The 24,734-nt window shown below is 30.2% G+C and overlaps 1 protein-coding gene across 1 annotated transcript in view; it reads left to right on the plus strand.

Annotated features, from left to right (window-relative positions):
- LOC107445956 (transport and Golgi organization protein 2 homolog) overlaps positions 1-23,724 on the plus strand; it is a 38,646-nt gene extending 14,922 nt beyond the window's left edge. Inside the window, exons 3-7 of the mRNA XM_043042755.2 lie at positions 10,461-10,575; positions 13,571-13,644; positions 16,060-16,216; positions 18,170-18,280; positions 21,320-23,724. Of these exons, the coding sequence (XP_042898689.1) occupies positions 10,461-10,575; positions 13,571-13,644; positions 16,060-16,216; positions 18,170-18,280; positions 21,320-21,476 (614 nt within the window). The 3' untranslated portion in view covers positions 21,477-23,724. The remainder of the gene's footprint in view (positions 1-10,460; positions 10,576-13,570; positions 13,645-16,059; positions 16,217-18,169; positions 18,281-21,319) is intronic.
- The last annotated feature ends 1,010 nt before the right edge of the window (positions 23,725-24,734 follow it).

Raw genomic sequence — 24,734 nt, forward strand, 5'->3', positions numbered from 1 at the left:
CCTTTGAGCATCCTAGTTAATTAATAGTATTCATGAAATGATACTCAAAAATATACTTTTTCTGTAAAAGCGTAACTTTTTATATGAATGAGTTATATATGAGGCTATTGGCAAATCGTCCAGTTAGTTTGAGTCGGCAAGAAACATATTTCGTGCAGCAGGAGTATTTTACGATGACCACAATGTTTGCTGAATTCAATTGTAAAACTCGCTAATTCGAAAAAAAATTCAGTCGTAATTTTTAATTAATTTTTTTTATTAAGGACTAAAACGTTTTTCAAATACAAGGTATACAAACTATTGTTCTATAAGACAAAATTATTTAAATGACAAAATTCAAAATTTCGAAAAAAAATTGGTTGAATATTTCCCGTGAAATAAACATTTCAATAAATAACATTTGCCGTAATGTATTTTCAAATTTACTATGTATTTTATTTCCGATTATTAGATTAAATTATTCAAGCAGGATAATAACTTTTACTACACATCGTAATTTTACATAATGAAAAAGTTTCATGACCTGATAAAAATGGATAACTGACACATTATTTTAATTGCTTAAAACTTTTCACGAATCAATAAGTGTTTCAAAAACTTTTTTTTTCTAATAGTCTTGATTTTTAAACAATTAACCGATTTCTTTTCTGGTTTTGCAGAAAATAAAAAGTAAAATAACTTCTATCAAATCGTTTGAAAATCAAATTCAATAGTTCGAGATTTGTTTATGATATTAATATTGTTAAAATCATATTATCAAATCAATGTTATCATATTTATTTCTGCTTAAAGGTGCTTACAATTTTTTTAGTATGCAACTCATATACCGCAATTACTTCCTATCTGAGCTCTACGTGACTAACATGAAGTATTAAGCTGGAATTTATTTTTAGTTATTCTTCATTGTCTGTCATTTGTACATTTTCCTTATTTTTATTTCAATGGATTTTCTCGAAAGTTACGGAGAAGACTTTATTCGAATAGAGCTTGTAAATCAGTTACAATGTAGACTTTATCTAAGTCAGTACGCTTCTATCACTATTCATGGTGATGTTGTGCAAGAAAGAATTATGTATAAAAAAAGAGAATAATTTTAGCTTCGATATTTTAGGATAAAAGCCCATGCACATACCACACAGAGCTGAAGTTTTTGGTTTGTGATATATAAATGATACCTTTTAAATTATTATTTGGTGGTAAGCAATGTTTTCTATTTGAAATGTAGATTCAAACACATAGAATCATCGTTAAAAAAATAAGCAAGTTTTGGAAATTAAGCAAAAACTACTTCTTTTTTTTGCAATCAGTTTAAATGTACAAAAATTTGTTTTCTTTTAATAAATTTTTTTACGATCCACTTAATACAAGGCGCGGCTAAAAAAACAGGGACAAACTATTTTTAATATAACTTTATTAAAAATAAATAAATTAACAAAATATATAGCGAATAATAATAAGATGAGACTTTTATTAAAAAATAAATTTTATTGGTTTCATGGTTTAATTGCAGCGACGCTTATTGAATTTTTCAGCAATAGGCCACAAGAATTATTATAGCTTTAATCTATCCTATTCTCACCGGAGCGATTGCTTAGAGAGTCCAAACTTTTGCGTGGTTTAGTGCAGACCCTAGACTCCAAAACTGACCATATGCTGTAATTCTTGGGATTGAGATCTGGTGAGTAATTTGGCGGTTTCTCAGATGACATCATGTTTGGAAAATTCGCCCAGCACCACTCTTGTATCTTTTTGGCCTTCTTGTGAGCTGGCGTGGAGTTTTGTTGAAACGTCATGTTTATATTGCGAAAGTGTTTTTTGGCCCCCAGGAAGTATAACACCTTCTAGAATTTTCTGGTAAATTTTTCGATTTATTTTACCAATTAACGCCCTCATCCATAAAAAACCAGAGGTGTTTTGCCGCTTGCGCAAATTACAAAATAACTGACTTATTTTTGGGCGAGGATCAACAAATGCCGAGATGCGTCAGACCTATCCTATCATTCTGGGGGTTATGAGCTTGTTGAACTGTAAAGAGCATCACATCAGTGAAAATGAATCTCTACGAGCGGTTGCGTCCTCTGCAAAAGGCAGCCACTATGAAACCAATTAAAATTTATTAGTAAAAGTCTACTCTTATTATTAGTTATATTTTGTAAACAAATTTTTTTAAATAATTAAAAATTGTTTCTCTGGTTTTCGCCGCACTCTGTAGATAATGATTATTTATCAAATACCGTTTTTTTTAATGCCTTTTTTTTTAGAAGTGTAGGAAGTTTCCGGTTTACAAGAGATTCCGCAGCACTGGTCCTAATAATATACAGCCGAATTCTTTTTGTAATTAGTATAAGGATAAAAAAAATTTTAAAATTAAATGGTAAGATCCAGCAATAAATGGGCATTATCTATCAACGATCGGAATATTTTTCTTATGCATACTTTACTTTCCAAGCACATACAGTTTTTAATATTCAAGGAATTCCTCAATCACTGCTCTTAGTAATACACTATTTATTATTATTTATATTTTTAGTAATTAGTTTGAAGAAATCTTTTATTTCTCTTTAATTTCAATGGTAAGATCCACTTAATAAGTAAATATTATCTATTACCTATTATTAATTTTTTCTCATGTTAAGCATTCTTTTCCATTCGTATGCTGTCTCTTGTATACAGTATACCCGTTTACAGTTTACAAGATCTTGTGCAGTTGTTGTATAGTATACAAGGTTTTCCACAATTACTACTCTTAAAACACATTTTGAAAATCCTTGACAAAAATAAAGAAAAATCATGCACGTATAAGGGGTAGCAACTAAATATTTAAGCGCGACCAAAACAAAAATATTGTCGTATTCTGATAAATATTTACTGAAGTATCCAGGGCCGAAAACATCAAAACCTGTTTTATTACCTGAAAATATTGAGAGGAGTTGAAAGAACAATTGTTAGAAACGTTTTTAAGTTTCATCCGGCATTCAAGTAGACTTTATTTTAAAATCTGTCTCTTTTGATAGTGGATTCATTATATTTCATTAACGTCTTTATACCTCACTTAAAATTTAACTTTAAATTCCTAATATGTTTATTTTTTCGACTAAAGTTTCGCTAATGATATTGTGCCATAAGAAAACACAAATAAGGGTAATAAATTATTTATAAAAATTATTAATTGATTAATAGAATTGTAGATATTTTACAATTTAATAGAAAAGGTTTACTTCTCGATATTATATTATTACAACGACATTTTAGTCAAATGAAAAATGATGAATTTATAGGCCGAGAAAAAAAATCAGTATGATGGAAAGTACGATTGCCAATGTTATTCTCGCAAAACCTGTAACAAGGGTTGATGTTCTTCAAAAAAACATCATCAGAAAAATGACATTGAAGATAGTATACATCCTTAATGGAAATTTTGGCGCTGTCACTAGAAGAATATAAAAGAAACAAAAGAGAAATAACATGACACCAGGACAAATACGTCAGAAATAAATTTCATTTATGTTAGTGGAGTTAATGATATCTTTTACATTCTTATCTCAATGGAAGAGAGATGATTTGGATCATAAAGTCCATAAGAGAAACCTACAAAATGGTCGTCATTTCCATAGACAGGATAAAACAAGGAAAGCGAAGGAACACCGCTGTCATCCCAGCAGGCACAGCAGGATATGTCAACATTCAATTCCTTCAACAACAAAAAAAACAACAAAAAAAAAATTGGAGAAGATTGTGCCCCTGTCTGAAGTCCAGGAGAAGAAAAAAATCACAACAATGACAATGGGTAAGGTTGAATTTAAAGAGGGAATGTCTACTGCATACTGGTAAAATGTGCGAATGTGGTCTTCGTGGGGAGGTTTCGGGATTTATACAGGAGCTTATTTCTTCCACAATATTAACGTTCTTAACGAACTTATTTTTGCCCCACTAAAATAAACCAGCAGATTTTTATTTTTGGAAAACTCAAGCAAATGAGTTACAATCAACACCGAAACAATGACGAAATCACTCGTGCTGATCAAAGAAGCTGGCAAACAGGTGCTGAATACGAAATTTGAGCGAAAGCTGTCTAATAGTTCCTGAGAAATCAAATTTTGAAAAAGTCATGTTTTTAAAATTCGATGTCTCAGGAACTATTCGACTGATTTCGCTCAAATTTTGTCTTTTGACACGTAAAATTATATTCTTTGAAATGAGGCAATTTCTTGAAATTTTGAATTGTATACCTTACAATTCAATATTTTTCAGACTATTATTAAATAAAATAATAAAAAAATGATAAATATTGAATAAAGCTTTTTTTTTTTGCATGGAATTATCTTTGGATAAACAGATTTTATAATTGCGTGCAGTTTTTTTTTAAATTTGCTTAAAAGTTCTCAAGATGTAACAAAATACGCAAAAACATTAAATTAAAATTAAAGGGTTCAAACTTTGGAGTATTCTCCTGATAAAATTATTGGGACCATATTTTCCAGCTTGCTGCTACCCCCGATATTTTGGGGGTCAGGAACCTGAATCCGTCAAAGAAATTTTATTCAGGGAAAGTACGTTTTTGTGCCGAATTTGGGATCTTAAAATATCGTCTGCCCTTATTAATTAGCATATTTGTGGTCGCCACCTCGAACCATTAAGATTGAGTCCTAGAACGAGAAGATCCGATCGTTAGATCAAAAGTTATTCAAGTAGTTCTCCTTTTTCTTCTTTTTTGCACACTGTACAAAAAAAGCACAATTAATGGAGAAATAGTAACGAATTCGCTTAGGAGAAACGTGAAAAGTCGTCATTGACGTCAATGTTGAAAGAATTGAAAACCTTTGCATGATTGATGAAATGCGTTCTTAGATATGTCAATCATTTCTTTTGTATTTGCTAGTTTCAATGCCGCTTCATTATGTTTCACCAAGTTACAATTTAAGTTATCTGCTTTTATCATCGTTAAAAGAATTACTATTAATTAATTGAATTATAATTGGATTAATGATTGATGAACCGTAAAGGAATAATTAATTCAACTCCCTTTATTTGCATTGTTTATAAGTTGAATGGTATAAAATAAATGCAGTGTTCAGAAAAAAAAACAAGAAAAAACAAAACGCGTAATAGTTTTTGATATGTTTTGGATTGTTGCTAAAGATGCTATCTTAATAGTTCGAGGATCTTTTCGTAAATATGTCAAATAATTAGAACCGGACGGTATTTCAAGTTAAGAATCAGACACAAAATCGAACTATCTTGAAATAAAAAATTTTTTCCCCTGGTGGAATCGGATTTTTGAAGTTCAAAATAAAAAGAATGACACAATTGATTGATTACTTAGACTTTGAAAAATGGTAAAATAACCCGAAAAATATCAACTTTATTATTATTTTTTCCTTTTTTTGCGTATTTCGCTATATCTCTAAAACTAATTTAGCAATTAAAATTTTTTTATTTTGCACGAGGATTCTTTTTAAAAAATAAATCCATTTATTAAATGCTTATAACTAATATTAAATTAATGAAAAATACAAATAATTCCAATAAATTATATTTAACACGGAATTATTCTTGTACAAAGGGGCTTTACAATTGTTTCCAATTGTCGTTTAAATAGTTTCAAAGAGAAATACTTAAAAACAGAAATTAATATGAAAGATCTTAATGTTTCAACTACTCTACATTGTAAAAAAATCGGATAAAATTACGGTAAAAAGTACAAGCATTGAGGGTGCTGGCACTTTTTACTGTAAAATCCATTTTTTTCGGAACATGTTAGGAACAAAAAATCTGATACACCGTCATTTTTACAGTAAAAATTGCCGTAAAATCAATGAATCGTTCTAATTCTAATCGTTCTAATTCTATTAAATGAATATTTCTGTAAAAGTTAAGACATAGTATTTTACTGTAAAAATGGAATTTACGATTAAAATGGATTTTACGGAAAAGTGCCCGTACTTTATAGCTTAATTTGATACGGATTTTTTTTAATGCACAGACTAAACGACTGAACCTTATATTCAAGGTTACGTCTTCCAACTTTCCATATTTTTAGAATCAAGAACACAATCGGAGATATAGAAAATGGGCTTATGTATGATTTTGTTACATAAAATACAGTCCGCATAAATTGAATAGCTTATGTCAACTTAGACACTGTAACTATTAAGATTGTACTTTAGTGCATAAAAATCCGATCAATGGACTATAAGTTATTAAGGTGTTCCGTTTTTTTATTTTGAGTATTGGGTAATAATGATAAGCCCGAAAAATAAATCATTAAAATGTTTATTTATTGAACTGAGAATCTGATCACTTTTTATTAGTGTCTAAAAGTTATATAATAACAAAAATAATTCATAAATGAAAAAAAAAAAAATTATATGGATGTTTTGCTCTATCGCTTGAGCTATTGCTATTTTTTTAATACTTCGTATGTCATATTAAAATTAGCTACTCTATATTTTTTGCTTCAAAAAGAATTCATAGAATATTTTTATTTGGAAAATTTGTAGTGCAGCTAAAACTTTAAGGAAAATTAAGTTACAATCTCGTTTAATAAAATGTTTCTTGAATGTACACAAATGTATATACAAACTAACGAGAAACAACTGCATTGAGAAAAAAACACTCTTTAACGAGAAACAACAAAACAATTCTTTAAAATCGCGAATACATGTTTATAAAAATTTATTTACGTAAAATTTACAATTTAAAAATAATATTAATGTGTTTATAATGCATTTTGGAACCATGCCTAAGCATTAATAAGATGATAATTCATAGCAAAAAGCTATCTTGCTGTGTCGTTAATTAATTTTAAATGTTCATTCATTTAAAATGTTTCATTAAATAAATGTTTCATGGGTTATCTACGAATTTTTTTTATGTTAGTATGAAAATATATCTATATTTTGTCAAGAAAATTTCAAGATTAGAAATTACAACAATTTTCGCATGAATTTTAATGTCCGACGTTGTTTGAAATGCCATTGGGTCTCAATTATCTCATTGAATTTTTGAAATTGCTTTGTACAATCCCTTTTCCGAGTTCAGAATTGTCGGAACAATAATGTCTGCATAATCTCTTATATGAAGAAAAAAATGGCTTGTTTTACCTACATTTAATTAGTTTAACTACATCAGATTTACACTAATTTCAATTAGTTATTATTATTATTGATGTGGATTTCATATTTGTAAAAACTTTATTTTGTATGAATAATTTCTGTAGCAATTCTTTTAACCCCTTCCTTCTCGCTCCCGTGAAAATGCAAGAGTGAGGTTTCACCCTCTATTTCTGGCTCCCGTGATATTTCTGGACTGGAGTGCTCAGTAGTAACGCACCAATAAGAATAAAACTAATTCATTTCGCTTTCCTGGAAAAAATTTTATTTCTCATTTTACACACCAGATGGCAGTACCAGGATATTTTTAAGGTAGTTGCAGGTAGTTCGTTTATTTTAAACTAGATGTCAGCACTAGGACTGGGCGATGTTAAGATTTCAGCATCGTGATGCATCGCCACTCAAACATCGTGATGTTTCGATACATCGCGATGTCACATTACTATTTCAGATTTGGTTGCCAAATTTTGCATTCTTGCACACCTTTACTTTTTATTTATTTGATGCTACTGTAAAGTAAGACTAAAACTAAAATTTTAAATATATATATTAGATTTTTAGAATTTAAACTTCGTGTGTTTGGGGATTTCAAGAGGGATAATCAGAAAAATTTATAAAAGTGAAAATCTGCCAAAATGCATCAAATTTACATTATACGAACTATATTCATTTTATAGGTATTTAATTTCAATAAAGTTATATAATCAATAAGAGAAAAAAGTAAAGATAGGAGTAAATTAAATGTATGACTTTATATCCTGGTATATCAATGTTTTGTAAACTGATTATTTTCTTCTTTTGGATTAAAATAATTCGATAGACTGTCTTTTTCAATTTAAATAAAACACATCTTTTCAAACTTTTCTGAAAACAATCGGAAGTTTTTAAATTAAAGAAAGAGGATATTGAATAAATAGTTAACTGGTGAAACGAATAATTCATTAAAATTTTACACGCAGCTTAAAAAAATGAGAAATTATCTTTAAGGATGAATTTAAAAAAAAGAATAGTATTTTAACCTTAGCCAACAAAAATTATCGTTAATTTTCAACATTCTTAAAGATGGTTAGGTATCATAGACAAAAACACATTAAAAATTATTACATTAAGAAATAATTTTTCTAGAAAATAAAATTAGAAGAAATTGGTGCATTTTTTCATTTCTCATATTGTAATAAATTTATCTTAACATGGATATTTCAGCAATTAATATTTGATATTTGTGGATAGAGTGCAGTGCATGAAAAAAAAATTAACTGTTGACTTCATAATTGGATTCCAAAAAGTCTGATTTTTTTAAATTTATTTTTCAGAAACTATTCAACTAATTTCTTTTAACTTTTTTATTTTAAAATAAAAAGTTATATTTTTTAAAAAAATTGTATACCTTACAATTCAAACTTTTTTCGACTATTACTAATAAAAAAATTAATTAAAATCATTTTTACATAAAATTATCTTTGGATAAACGAATTATGTCAGCCAATTGTAAAAATAAAATAGATACAATTATAAAATTTTAAATGTGCTTTGAGCCAACAATTTAAAAATCTTTATAAACAGAAAAATAAAAAACGTAATAGAAAATTATAAAAAAAAATAAAAAAAATATGGATTGAGAAAGCTAGAAAACTTAGAACAGCCGATGCGCATAACCTCTTGACCTTTCATTCTCCAGAATTTCTTGAAGAATATCTTTCAATAATTTATTGAAGGCAGTAGATATATTGAAGGTAGTAACCTTTGAACTAATTGAGGAAATTGAGAAAAACCAGTATAAAAACAAAATTTCCTGAAAAAGGATATGATGGAAATTATTATGGCTTCAATGTTGTAAAAATCAATTATTTGAAAATTTCTTTTCAAAATTATTGCTGACCTAATGTATTATTATGTTGCTAAACTATATTTCGTGGAAATAAAATTTAACTGCACACTCTTATTAAAATTGTTATAAATAAGAAAGATCGAAAAGCAGTCAAGTCGAAAAAGAAAATGCTAAAGAGATAAAAACGAAACGACTGTCTTAAAAAGAAAATTTGCGTTTGAGAAGTTGTCGGTTCAAAACCTCGTTTGCAAAAGTTTTTTGCAAAAATAATAGATTTTTTTTAAATATTTTCTAACAATAATAATAATCATTTTTTAATAATTGAAAACGTGGTCATTACGCAAAATTGCAGCTATATAAAATTATTAATGAAAACATTTTATCCATATTTAAGGAATGCAATTCTTCAGATTTAACAAAGAAAAATAAATAGGTAAAAAAGTGAATAAATAAAAAGTCTTATCGAAACAGACGATCGTTTCTTCAACAAGACAAAAATGATCTCAAAGTATTGTCAAATAACAAAACATAAATAATCCTCCGAGAATCACTTTCCTTTCTTGGACTTGCACGAAATGAAGAAAGCACCTTTTCATCTTTCATTGGCGATGAGTTATAGTCACATCGGAAATCATCGTGTGAGAACATCGTTACTTGATAATTCGCGAAGAAAGAAACACTGGGAAAAGATCGTCTAGTCACATCGGAAATCATCGTGTGAGCACATCGTTACTTAATAATTCGCGAAGAAAGAAACACAGGGGAAAAGATCCTCTAGTCACATCGGAAATCATCGTGTGAGCACATCGTTACTTGATACTTCGCGAAGGAAGAAACATAGGGGAAAAGATTGTCATGACAATCGATGTCGCCGCATGATCGGGGGAAAATGCTCATCGCGCGTGCTTGCGAACATCGATGTTGGAGAGGGAGAATCATGCTTCGCGACATCGGGAAACATCGATGTCTACCTGGCATCGGAAAACATCGTGCTCACATCGGAATTCACAATTCTTCGAAAAAGAAGCCAGTCTAAGCATCGGATCGGCGATGATTGCACAACATCGATGTTTTCCGATGCATCGATGTATCGCCCAGTCCTAGTCAGCACTAATCAAATACTTGTATTTGTGATATGTGAAAAAACTAGGCACTTTTAAGACCGTTTTCTTAAAAATTAACCGATCGTTAAGGGGTTAACTTGAAATTATTTCGAAAATTTCGTGAAATGAGTGCATGCTAATCAAAGAAAAAGAAACCGAGATATTTAAGCTTAACTTTTTTATGCAATGATGCATTATCAATGTGAAATTCAGAATAATTCTTATAATAGGCTTTCTTGTGGTCAATTACNTTCTTAAAAATTAACCGATCGTTAAGGGGTTAACTTGAAATTATTTCGAAAATTTCGTGAAATGAGTGCATGCTAATCAAAGAAAAAGAAACCGAGATATTTAAGCTTAACTTTTTTATGCAATGATGCATTATCAATGTGAAATTCAGAATAATTCTTATAATAGGATTTCTTGTGGTCAATTACCTGGACAGTGGAATGGACAACATTAATTACATGCAAAGATTAAGGAGAGAAGCATTCATGTATCATGGCTTTTTACTTGTTACCATTGAAGTTAAGTAAGTGATATTAGAATTTGTTTTTATTTTGTCACTATGATTGACGCTATATAAATTATCGGGACCAACAGGTATTTTTTTTGTTGATGTTGGTTGGTTTGGGTTATATTGCACACGACGAACACGCAGTTTCGCCCTTTCAAACCAAAACCTCTTAGATAAGAGAAGGCATTCGCACTAATCAATTTAGTAGTCCGATTTAGTGAACATAAAGTGCGCAGTGGGGAGTAAATCAGAACGATGTCACAACGTCTGGACTACTAACTGCGCAGTGGAGGCAACCAAGAAAGATGTTACAACATTCGGACTACTATAAGATCGGATTTCTCGTTTATGGTAACCCGTGAGAAGGTTTTCTCCCTTCTAGGACGTTTGACAAACTCAGCATTAAAAACGAACGATACTATCTATCCGAGATAGCAAAATTAAAGTGATTTATAAACTGTACGAACCATACGAAACTATACGAAAACAAAAGAAGAAAGGAAAAAGATCAGTAACGATGAAAGCAAGATATCTCAAAATCGAAGATCCCGCTTTTACAAAATGTGATAAAAGAAAGATACCGTAAATGTATTTTTACAGTAGCAACTACTGATACTGAATCCACTTAAAATGCTAATTCCGATACCCTGATCCGCTGAAATAGTCCCACTTAAATAAACTGTGATGTGTCGATAGGCTTCGAAACTTTATCTTGCCGTATCTGCCGCTCATCAAGATTTCGAACAACGTGTTATACGACACAAAAGCAAAAGAAGAGCTAGAAAAAATAATTTGTAAGATCAGTAAGATATTTCAGGGTAAATGATCCCGCATTTACAAGGTGCGATAAAAGAAAAGTAACATAAATGTATTTTTACAGCTGTAATTGTTGACACTACATCCCTTAAAAAGATAATTCAGATAGTCTGATCCGTTTAAGTAATCACGTTTCATAATCATGCTGCGATTTGCCAATCTGATTCCAGAGACGGAGCAGTGTTTAATATCGTATCTGCTGTGCATCAAGACTTTAGACAACGTCTCACCAATTTATTTTAGTTATTAATTTATTTATTTGTCACAAAAAGTAACAAGAAAGTTTGCACACTGTTAAACTCAATGTATGACAACAATGTACTGACTCTGTAATCACTTTAGAAGCCGTTTAAGGGACTCAAAACCGGAAATGAGTCAGTTGCAACTGTTGCACGCTTGGAACAATATCTTTCCTTTTTGCCGATTCTCTTTTGTCGTTTACTATGTCGTTTGTCTACTCGTCTCTTTTTGTGCCTTACTCTCCTTATTTAGCTTCATGCGCCTTCTGCCTTAAACTTTTGACGCCATTTTCGATGTTGAAAAGGTCACGACGTAACTGACGAAAAACTCCTTCCGAAAATGCCACAACAATCGAATCTTATTCATTGGTCCGTAATAAACATATTCGCCGTACTTTTTTAAACGCGCCCTCTATTTGACTTTTTCTTTGAAAGTAAATAATGGGTCAGTACCATTCATGGACATAAATTTCTGCCACTAATGCTAACCCTATAAGAAATATAAATTTTTGACGCAAATGCCTAAGATAATTAATAATTTATTTAAATGCATCTGTGAATATTATTTTAACGCTTCCCGATCTGATGAATTATGAATATCTTGTAGTAAACCATCAAAGTATTAAACAATTATTTTACTCTATTTAAATCAATTTTAGTATATCATAGGGTGAGGTTTTGAAATTGCATCAGTAGTTAGGTAGGTATTTTACTTACATCTCACTAAAGCCTTACAATGGGCTATTGGTGGTCGGGGAAACATCTCTAATGATGATCCAAAGACTTGTCATCACAATTTTGATCCTATGCAGAGGAGATGGCTCTCCCATTTTGGTAGTCCGACGACCTGCGTGAAGGCGACTCCTTACAGGGGATCAGTTTAATGAGGGCCGATACCGCGCACGCTCGGTCCCTAAGCAGGTTGATCAAAGTGGTCATTCACCGGCTTGTTGGTCACAGCCACTGATCTGCTGGGAACTGTGTCTTTACAATTTGTACAATAATTTGTCTCAACTATTTTTTATTTTTATTTTGCTTATGCTATCTTTGAGTAAATCATGAGTAAATTTATAAGATTTTTCAGTGGAATATGAAATACACTCATAAATATAAACAGTCTTATTCTATAGGAAATTGATTCACGAACAACAGTTTTGAAACGCTGAATGATTGCAAACAATCATTAAAAATCAGTTTATTTGTTGTATGAAACTAAAAGCCGCTTTCAATATTTATTCGGCTTTAAGGAAATTATTTAGATTTTATTTAGTTTCATTCAACAGATAAACAGTTTCTATATCACTTTTGCTTAAATTGACCCCGATAACAATTCATATTTACCTTGATGAAACTTTTTTTTCTTTCATTTGAATATAATTTTCCGATTAATTGGAAATATTTAATAACCTTGTTGGTAAGATTAATTGGAAATATTTAATAATTAATAATAATTATTCTGCTTGAAAAATATTATTTGAAATACCTTTAGTTTTCTTCAACAGATTAATAAGTTTTTGTAATCTTTAAACTCATCTTTCCATTAATTAATCTCGATAATAAATCGTGTCTGCTATTTTTTCACTTGAAAGCTTTTTTTTCCACTTGAATATAAATTTTCGACTCTCAATATATTATTGTTATTGTTATTCGAATGTTTCATTTTTCAACATTAAAAATATCACAAATTTAATTGTTTTAAAGATGAGAGTTGTTGAAATCCTATGTTTTACGTTAATTTTATATCTGTGATATAAAAAATCACAAAAATATGTTGTCCGAAACTGCATTTGTTTTATTATATAACAATATTTTGTTGAATGGTTGCTGTTATCTTTGAGCGAAAGTCTGATGATTTGCTGGCTGATGGTTCGAATGTGATAATAAGTGAAAAATTCATGGATGGCCAACAAATAGTTATTCATTGCTATGCAATATTTTTATACTTAAACTGATAGGCCGATGCTGGGTGACGTCACAGCTCTATATTACACCAACGACAGTGAAAAAGGACCAGTCGTTATGCAGCCAGGTAATTATTTTATTTCTTAATTTTTAAAATATTTCTTATGAAACAAAAGATAGTAAAATGTTAAGCAATTATACGCGTAGTTCAGTGTCAAATAGTTAAATTTGACATTATTAAAGGCCTAGCTATATTACAACTGGATATAGCTATATTACAAGTGGAGAGTTCAGTGGATCAACATGTTTCGCTAAGTTTTTCAATATAATAAAATGAGCCATTAAGCCCATGTCAAAGAGGTCGTGAGTTTGATCCCGCTGGCCGAGGAATGTCACCATTTACACCCCGTGTAGTAAATGGTGACTGGTGTACGTTAAATCTGTTGAGTCAAAAAGTCCTCCATGCTCCCATTACAAATTATACATCTGAGGGTACTGAATTGGAGATTGATTGTTCTCTGATTCAAGTCAAAATTACGATCTGTGGATGAATGAATGGATGTATGAATGGGCCCGCTCTATAAACGAGCTGTGACGTGTTTGTGAAGTCTTATTCTTGGCCATAGATGGCGCCACCGCGAAACAAGAAACGCATCCCTTTGCCTTAAATTCGCTTGGTTTCGCCAATCAGACTTGCTGATATAGGTAAGTAGCATTAGAAACAACAACAATATAATAAAATAGAGTTTGTCAAACATGAAGTGACATTTTAAAATCACTCAATTTTACTAAACATACTCATACAGGGTGTTCCTCTACCACACTCCTTTATGTGTATTTTTAGAAAGCTTGTTAAGAATGAAGTTGGGAAAGGTAAACACATCGAGGATCACAAATTATTATTTAAACGAAGACAAGAGAAAAAGGAGTATGTGAGGAATCTCTTTTGAAGAAGACGGAATTGAAGACGCAAAACTGTTGAACTATGCATTGAATTACAGTGCATGTATTTATTAAGCAATATTTGATTGCCAGATAAAAGAACCTTCTACTCCTCTCTTTATTTGAACAGTGAAACAAGAGAGGGGTTCCAACTCAGGCACTGTCCACGTCGTCTGTCTGGGGTCAAAATTACGTGATATTCCTGTCGTGGTTGTTAATAGTCCTAAAAATGGGACTAAGTGCTTGGCTATGGTTGGGCGATTTGTGGACAATGAAATAAGCTTTGATGTGTTTTATTCCCGCCATTTTCAATAGTACTTTTCCTGATTTCTATGGTGTTTTCTTTCTTTCCCCCTTAAATATCCAATTCCGTGACATTTGATGTGTAGAATTATTTTACTTCATTACTGACAAGGACTCTTAAAGTACACAGTAAGGTCGAACATTAGAGAGCACCGTGTGAGTGATTAAATGTATTTAAGATTTATGCCAACAAGAAATTAGATACAGAAAGATTATTTACTGTTCTAAACCTTCAAATGATTTTATTTTCAATAGTACACCTCTATATACTATGGAGTTAATTTTTTCAAAAAATTCCTTTACATCACATGTTCTACTTAAATATTCAATTGCTTTCTAGTCCCTAAATCTTACATTGCTTCAATCCTCAATTGCTTCCGAGACATTTTTAGAAATGCAACAAGAAGTTCGGACTGATGTTTGTATTATTTTCATTCATAAACTAACGTTTTACAAATGATTGGTTACTTTTCTTTCTTTGGTAGAATTATTCTTGTAAACGAGAGTTTATATTTTAATACAGGGTGATTATTAATAAATTTTGCCTACTGTATGAGTCCCTTTGAGAGCACATTATTCGAGAAAATAGAATAAAGTTTTATATTAATATATCATAAGGTATATTCAAGAGTGGTGGTAAAAGCTATACTATCCAGCTCTCACGGTTATGGAGACAGAATTTTAAAACTTTCGAATGCAGCTCGTAATTTGTGAAATGTGGTCCTTACAGTACAAAATCGATAATGAAGTTGGAACGACTATTTTACTCGATTGGTGACAACGTTATACAAAGATGAAGAAAATAGTATTTTACAAGTTTTCGCCTAGATCAGATATTCAGCACTATATTGAACCTTCTCTACAACAGCGGTAACGAAGAAAAAGGCACAGTGATTTGTATACTGAATCTTTTTTTCTTCATCTCTGCCAACCGCTGGTGGTTTACATGCTGAAAATATTGTTCAAAGTTTCATATTGTGAGAAATAAATGACCATTGCCTTTAGAAAATGTCGAAATTTCATCCATGTAACCATATGCGTGAAAGCTGGATAATCGTTTTTAACAATATTCATTAAGGGGTGGAGTGTTTTATAATGCATGGGGAAATTTCATTCAAAGTTTTATTCCATTACCTCACACGGTATATGCAAATGATGTGTTGACAAAATAATTTATTATCACCCTGGATATTGGTTGATGCATAACATTATCTTTTGTTATAGTTTTTGCCTCTGAATGGCAGTAAACAAAGACGCAAATTAATTCCCCTTTTATTTGTTGCTAACTTATTTACAGGAGTGCACGTGTTTGGAAATAGTTCTCCCTCTCATCCCTGGAAGAAAGTGAACGCTGCCAAAAGGAAGTTTGAAGATGTAACAGCTCATCATCCTCGTACATCTCATAAGGAAGAACTAATAACAGACATCTTTCAAGTTCTTCGAGATGACACTCTGTAAGCTAATTATTTTACATTATGAAATACAGCTATTTCGACACTGTTAACAAAATATATATAAATTTAGTACACCCACAATTTAAATGTGTGAACTTTTGAAGATATTTTTTTCACTTATTAACCTTGATAATGAGCCATCGGAATTTGATAGTTTTTTTCTCTTATTGAATTGTCTCTTATCTTCTAATGTGAGCATCATTTAGTTTATTTTACAAACATTCTAAATATCTGCAAAAAAGGATGATCAGCACGGAATATGTTGTATGTTTGGTTAGCATGTTTTAAGAAAATCCAATTATTATAAAACTTTCATTGATGGGGTGTTGTCAATCATAAGTCATAACTTTTACTTAAAACTTTTTTTAAAATTTTCATTTTTTCCTTTTTTTGACACTTTTGATACTGAAATATTCGAAAATTTTTGAATATCCTCAGAAATATAAAAGAACACTTATTTTTTAAAAGACATAGTAATACCTCGTTAGTGAATTACTCTCAAACTAATTTCCCAAAAGTTCTGCACGATGCATTTATCAGTTATAACTTTTAAGCTCATGTGTTTAAATGATATTTCTTTCTTGGCGTTTCCTCCACTGAGACTTCGCGTTATTCTGAATTTTAGAGAAATGCAATGTTGTACAGTGAGCAAAATAAAAAACTGACCACCCTGAATAACCTTTAATTTAATGATCGGATCTTCATGTTCTGGGATTCAATCTTAATGGTTCGTGGGGGTGACCACAAATATGCGAATCAATTAGTGCAGGCGATATTTTAAGGTGAAAAATCAGACACAAAAACGTACTGTCTCTGAATGAATACACCTTTTTTGACGGATTTGGATTTCTGACCCCCAAAATATAGGGGGTAGGGCGCAATCTGGAAAATATGGTGGTCCTAGTTTGATCAGCAGAGCAGTTCGAAGTTTGAACCCTTTAATGTTTATTTTGCTTTTTGCATATTTCACCATACCTAGAGAACTTTTTAAAGCGAATATGAAAAATTTTGCCCACAATTATGAAATTCGTTTAGTCACAGGTTGTTCAATGCAAAGAATAAATTTTAGTGAGTATTTATTATTTTTTATTATTTTATTTAATGATATGTGGAAACCTTTAATTTATGAGGTATATAGCTTTTCACATCATTTTAAAGAATATATTTTTAAATGACAAAATACAAAATTTGAGCGAATAGATCGAAAAGTTTCTGAGAAATCACAATTTGAAAGAGTCATATTTTTAAAATTCGATTTCTCAGGAATTAATCGATTGATTTTGATAATAATTTGTATTATTCCATGTAAAAATTCATTCTTTAAAACAATGTAAAAAATCGTATGGCTTAAAATTAAAAATGTTTTCGACTATTATTAAATAAAATAGTAAAACAATAATAAATGTAATAAAAACTCACTAAAATTTATTTTTTGTGCGGAATTATTTGTGGCTGAACGAATTTTATAAATGTGTGCAAAAAATGTTTAATTAGCTTAAATATTTCTTGAGATATAGCGAAATGCACAAAAAAATAAAGTTTACATTAAGGGGTCCAAACCATGAACCCCTCACTTGCGGAAACTATTTTCATCCTATTACCCAGATTGCGGCCACCTCCTATATTTTGGGGGACGTAAATCCAAATCTGTCGGGAAAAAAGTTATGTTTATTCAAAGAAGGTGCGTTTTTGTGTCTAATTTCGTTACATAAAATATGATCTGAGCTAATTATTTAGCATATTTGAAGTCATCCCCTCGAACCATTAAAATTGAGTGTCAGAACGTTAAGATTCGATCATTAGATCAAAAGTTATTCAGGGTAGTTCATTTTTCTTTTTTTTGCGCTGTACAATGTGAAATATATACAACAGATACAAGTTTCTTTTTATGCATTTACAGCAAAATCTTTTCTGTTGTTTCTTTAAAACTCCTCTTATTTTCTTAATCATCAGCCATTATCCTGACGAGCAACTAGACAAAGATGCTGATGGTAGACCTAAAGAATACGTCAAGGAGTTGAGTGCCATATTTATAAAGCCAGAACTAGGAGTATACGGTTCCAGGTAAGAAGGACGAAAATCCTGCTATAAATTTTAAAATATGTATTCACCATCTTTAAATAGTTAGAAGAGTTGAATATTTACTCTTCATTTATTTCAAAGATTATCCTTATCATTTCTTTATCATACGTTATTTTTTATTTCATTATTCCCCTTATCATATTTCGTATCACATGTTTTCTTATCATTTCTATTCTCCATTTTGGAGCCATGTGTTTGCCCTTATTATATTTGGTATCACTTTTAACCCTTATTTTCCTTATCATATTTAGTATTATATTTATACCTTTATAACTTCCCTTATCATATTTGATATCACTTTTTACCTTATGAATTCTCTTATCATATTTAGTATCACATTTATACGGTATTTACTTTACTTATCATATTTGGTATAATTTTTTACCCTCATGATTTTTCTTATCACGTTTAGCAACACATTTATACCGATATTACTTCCCTTATCATATTCGATATCACTTTTTACCTTATGAATTCTCTTATCATATTTATATTATTACTTCACTTATCATATTTGGTAAAACTTTTTACCCTCTTGATTTCTCTTATCACGTTTAATAACGCATTTATACCGATATTACTTCCCTTATCATATTCGATATCACTTTTTACCTTATGAATTCTCTTATCATATTTATATTATTACTTCACTTATCATATTTGGTAAAACTTTTTACCCTCATGATCTTTCTTATCACGTTTAATAACGCATTTATACCGATATTACTTCCCTTATCATATTTGATAACACTTTTTACTTTATGAATTCTCTTATCATATTTATATTATTACTTCATTCATCATATTTTGTATAACTTTTTACCCTCAAGATTTCTCTTATCACGTTTAGTAACACATTTATACCGATAATACTTTCCTTTTCATGCTTTAACCCTTATGATTTCTCTTATTATATTTTTGCTTCTCATTTATACAGTTACCACTTCTCTTATAAGAGAAGTGGTAGCAATATGGTAAGCAAATATGATAAATCATAATTGCTGTCCCTTTTTTACTTTATGATTTCTCATATCACATTGAGTGTCACATGTATAACATTATCAATACCCTTATATTTGATATCTCAAGTTTACCTTTATTATTTCCCTTAATGCATTATTTTTTGTATTACTCCTTAAGTGTTAAAAGAGTTTCATTCTCATACTTTATATTTCAAACTCTGTATGTCCTATGGATTTTAAACAAATCAATAAGAATCAAAATTGAGAACTTTTTTAAACAAGTTTCTTGGGGTAATCGGGTATATTCTAAACAAAATATTAAGGGAAATTTCTCCCAAATCCATTTCCCATCAGTTCTTTATGGTGCACTATCGGTTGTATTTTTATGTTGCACAGCAGAAATGAAAACTTATTTTAAGTTAAATATATTTGAGTATTTGGAAAATTTGTAGTCACAAAATATATCATTATAATGAAAGTAAAACATAAAACTTAAAAGACGAGTAATACAGTTAAATGCGAAAGACGACAGTTTCGGTACTGTAACAAGTATCTTCATCAATACTGAGATTCTCGACAGTAAAGTTATCATGTTTGAGGGAACGAACAACCTTTTCTGAAAACAAGATCCTACTTTTTAGTAAACGAAAGTTTATTTCATTCATATTTGAGTAAATGCAAACATTTCTGTATCCTCCTCATTTCATCTTATTATTTTTTTAACAAAATGTTTCGACTTGTCAACTTTTTCCGTTTAATCTTACAAGTAAAACATAAAAGTTTGATATTGAATAAAACATTTTTTTAAAAATTTTGAAATGTTGATTTCGAATACGATATTCATTTTGAGGCCACTTCAATAGTTTCATAGTTTCCCCCCCCCCAGAAAAAACAACAACATTTAAGCCGCGTAATAAAAACAAAAAAAATTTTAATGCAATTTTCCGGTGACATAGTAAAAAAAACTCTAGTATCTTTCTATAGGGTCATAAATTCAAACCCCGTATCAGAAAGAATTTTACTATCGCAATCTTTATCTAGTCAATTTTTCTCTGCTTCTCCGACTTAATACTCGCAGCTATTGAGAATTTTATTAGTTCTATCTAATTAATGAGATTTGGATACTTTTACTTCAAGAAAAAGATCACAGATACAAGCACATGTGACGTCAGCTAATCGTTCATAAGCAAAATGGCGTGTTAAAGTTTAGCTAAGTTTCTCCATATAGGTTAGAATGCTAATTAACGTGAAGTTAATTAAATACAGCTCCGTATCACAGGTCGAATTTGCTGAAATATAATTCCTTCTCGTCGACATATTTTACTTTACTTAGACTTATTAATTGTTTACATATTACAGTGCTATATTTTTGCTTTGTATACCTGACATCCTCGATGCGTAATTAGTTTGTTTCTGTTCTACATAGCTCCGTGCCCCTCTTTGAGTTAAGTAAAAAATATATAGTAAGGAAAGTTTTCGCTCAATTTAAGAAACAGGAAATGGTCACTGGGTACCAAGTTTGGGCTGTATGGTGGTAGCTTTAAACTTTCCACTTGAAGTTTTGAAACAATGCTTGCGTTTTTCGATCAGGATGAGATCTGTTATTAACCAGCAAGAGATTAACACCCTCACTAAGCATGACAAGGCGTTTGCTTTGGATGAAAATCCTTGTTCATAAAAACAAAATACTGCTCGCACTACGATATGAGACCACTTTTCTAGGCTTCTGTTGTTGTTGTGGCTTATCCTCCAATGCTGAACGAAGTCAGACAAGGTCCATCAGACCGTTGACCCTAAGAAAATCGAGGACCAGAAGGGTGTCATTTGAATGACTTCAACAAATCGTCTTTCGAACTGGGATAAGCTATCCTTATAACCACTGCTAGGCAACTATAGTATGCTGTCTCCACTTTGGAGGAATGTATTAATGTTCCACAATAATTGTTTTTTAATTGCCATTGCTTATAAACTTTTTTTAATCTATCCTCGTCTTATAATTGTTAACATACAATCATCTGTGAATTTAATATTTATTTTGAATGTTATTTATGTTCCACAGGACTCACACAGTGATATTAATTGACGGACATGGTCGTGTCGACTACTTGGAAAGGACAATGAAGGAGCCAATCGATGTCACCTCCGATATCAACTGGATAACGACCCGCATGCAATTCAACATAGAAGACTCGACGAGAATTTCATCCCACCTCTAAGGCCAATTCTTCTTAGACTTCAGAATTATTTATCGAAATAATCATTCTGTTGTTAACAATTGAGAAGTTTTTCTGAATGATTAATTTATATAACTATGCATACAGTATTCGTAATTAATCAGTGTAAATAACTGAATCATTAGTAAGATGACATTTTAGAACATAGTGACTTAAATTCCATAAAATTGACCCTCGGACTCAGAATTTTTATTTAACTTATTTTTCGTGCTTCTTTCTTTATTTCATATTAATTTAAATCAAAATAAGTGAAAATATTATGCTTAGCATTTTAATAATCTATGGTTATCAAATACATCATGAAACATTTGTATCTTTTTCTGCATTAAAGGTAAAAATGTTCCAAACATCCAAACAATGATTTTTTTTAATATTGCACTTATTTGCAGTTATTCAGTTGTAAAAGAAGCAATTATTTATCATTGAAATTTCTTTAATTTACAACATCAACCATTAATAAATTTTTGAATCTGAATGAAGAAATAATTTCATACTACTTTTTTGGGGGGATTTCATATTTTAGTACAGATATATTTCCGATAATCTAACAGATTATCTTAGTAATTATTAGACTGTTTTTTATAATTGAAAAATATCAAAATATATATTTTTGCTTGTAATTAGAAAGTCAGAAAAATTATATATAAAAGGGACACTGGTGTCAAAGGGTTAACTTTGTAGTTACCTTTGCACAGTTGGTATAATGTTTTGGTGAATATTTTGTTCAATGAATTGGGTTAAATGGAAACTTTATAACCACAGTGACTTTTTCCAATCCATGCAGGATTTTCAAACTGAACCACTTTTTTCACTAATTCATTTTTTCTTTTATTTAACTGCGTAATACTGTGATTTAATTTAGCTTAAAATATAGTTCAATTTTGTACCATATTAAAGTTAATTCAAATTGGCTCGATATGATGGTTTAACCTCAATCGTTTTTTCTGAGAAGGTAGTTGAATTTTTTTTATTACTCATGCATTGTCATAAGCCAATAGAAACTGTCACTGATTGTACTCTATTTGTGGCTATTTCGTAATTTTGAAGCAATTCACGTGGCTAAATTACGCCTAAGTCAAATATTGGAACATTATCACTATTAAGGAGAAATTCTTAAATGAAACAAGCCATTGCATATGTTATATGGAGAAAAGAATGTAAAAACTCCCCGTGGTTAGCTCGATGACCATTAAACTTTAACCCATTATTTATTTGTCACTAGAAATAATTTATATCAGCACCAGGTCAGCGTGGAATCAACAATAATCGGTATTTGGATCTTTACATTATATTTATAATGAAATCAAATACCCGGATATGATATATGGTCGTTATTTATAATTTTTTTCTCTTCTGAAAAATTTCTTTCAATTTTTGTATGAGTTTCTTAAAGTTTAAATTAATAAACTAGACTTTGATACCAGTATGTATTAAATTCCGGCTCTTTTTATGTGCCTATTAGTAATATGACTACATTTAGAAGTTGTTCAAATAATAATCGATTTAAACTTGAAAAAGAAATAAATTGACAAAAAACAGATTGTTAAATTAATTAAAAATAAAAATAACTGCAGGTTAATTTCTACTTTTTTCTTCTAAAAATGAAAATATTTTTCTCGATAATATAATTTCGTCAATCACGAAAATTATTTTTTTCTATATTATTACCTATTGTCTTCTTGTATTATAACCTAGTAGAAAGTAACGTTGTATTTAACGAAAAATGTTTCAAAAAGGCAGATAACGTTTCAGTTCTTCAACAATGACGAAACATAGAATATTCTTGTAACGATATTGTGCATAAACGATTTATCCTAACGAAACACTCTTTGTTTATGATATATTTATCCTGAATGATATACGTTATTTACCAACCAAGAAGAAATCTCAGAAAGTTCGAATGGTCTAAGAGGTGCTATCAACAAGAGGAGAGTCTAGTCTGCTATGTCTTCTAAGCAACTGATTGATTGAGGAAATTTTTTCTTTTTCCCTAAACACCTTATAATGTTCTCTTATTTATTATAATTCTACCTAGCTCGAGTTGATAGAATAATCCACTAAATTTGTGTAATATTTGTATAACACAGAATGATTTATACCCTATTTTTTATCATTGTATTCTATGAATATTTTTATTTTATATATTATGATGTAAAAATGAATGTGTATGTATTTTTTTGCATAATTCGTGCCAATTTATGTTTTATTAATAAAAAAAAAGTTGTTTGTAGATTTAGTAAAAAATTTTACAAGACATTAAAAATAGCTTTGGGGAGATTTTAAAAATAAGTAAAATTCAAAATTTTAAATTTGTTTTGCGCCATTCCTTAAGTGTAAGTTTGAAGCTTAAATAACCCTTACCTTATATGTTTACCTTAGAAAGTCGAGTCTGAAAATTTTCTGTTTTGTGAATTTTATCCGAAACATAAGAAAATGATGTCTTAAGCATTGATTGAATTTGTTACAATTATATTTGACTTTATATACGGAAACATTGGATTTTTGCTGTTAAAATTTTGTATAGATTCGCAAATTTCTGCTGTAGTTTCATTCTTCTTTTGTAGCAGTCATTGAAATTTACTTATTCTTTCTTTGAATTCAACGGTCTAATTAATCAGTAAGTCTTTTTTTTTCCCTTTTATTTTCCTAAGCCATCATTTGATCCCTTACCTTAAGCCAGTGTTTCCCAAACTTATGAATACCCTTTCTAAATTTTCCGTAACGCTGTGTANTTGATCCCTTACCTTAAGCCATCATATGACCATTACTTTACCGTCATATGACCCCTACCTTTAAGTGAAGGAAATAAAATTTCGTACCTAGGCATAGTGATCTATTCACTTCAGAAAGATGTTAAAAACTTCGGTGTAGCTTTCACAGTTATAGCTACAGTGAAAAAATTTCGAAATTTTCAAATGGCAACATGAACTTTTTTGGATCAATACGTAATCTTTACAGTAAAAAGTGGACTAAAAGGGAGTTAAAACGATAGTTAGAACATTAGGCTTTTGTCAAAAGTCGTCATTTTTAGTGACTACTTACCAGAAGAGAGTTAGATGGGGGGAAAAACTTTTAAAAAAAGAGATATGATAACAAATAAACCGTTTAAATGTTAATAATTTTTGACCTGTTCGTTCTCACATGCCCCCTGGCATGTTTATAGTTTCGTTTCTAATTTTTATGATTTTTATCACACTCACTTCTCATGTCAGTGGTCACGAAAAGTGGTGCCATTTGGCA

The sequence above is a fragment of the Parasteatoda tepidariorum genome, chromosome 5 (genome assembly GCF_043381705.1).
Source record: "Parasteatoda tepidariorum isolate YZ-2023 chromosome 5, CAS_Ptep_4.0, whole genome shotgun sequence".
Taxonomy (NCBI): domain Eukaryota; kingdom Metazoa; phylum Arthropoda; class Arachnida; order Araneae; family Theridiidae; genus Parasteatoda; species Parasteatoda tepidariorum.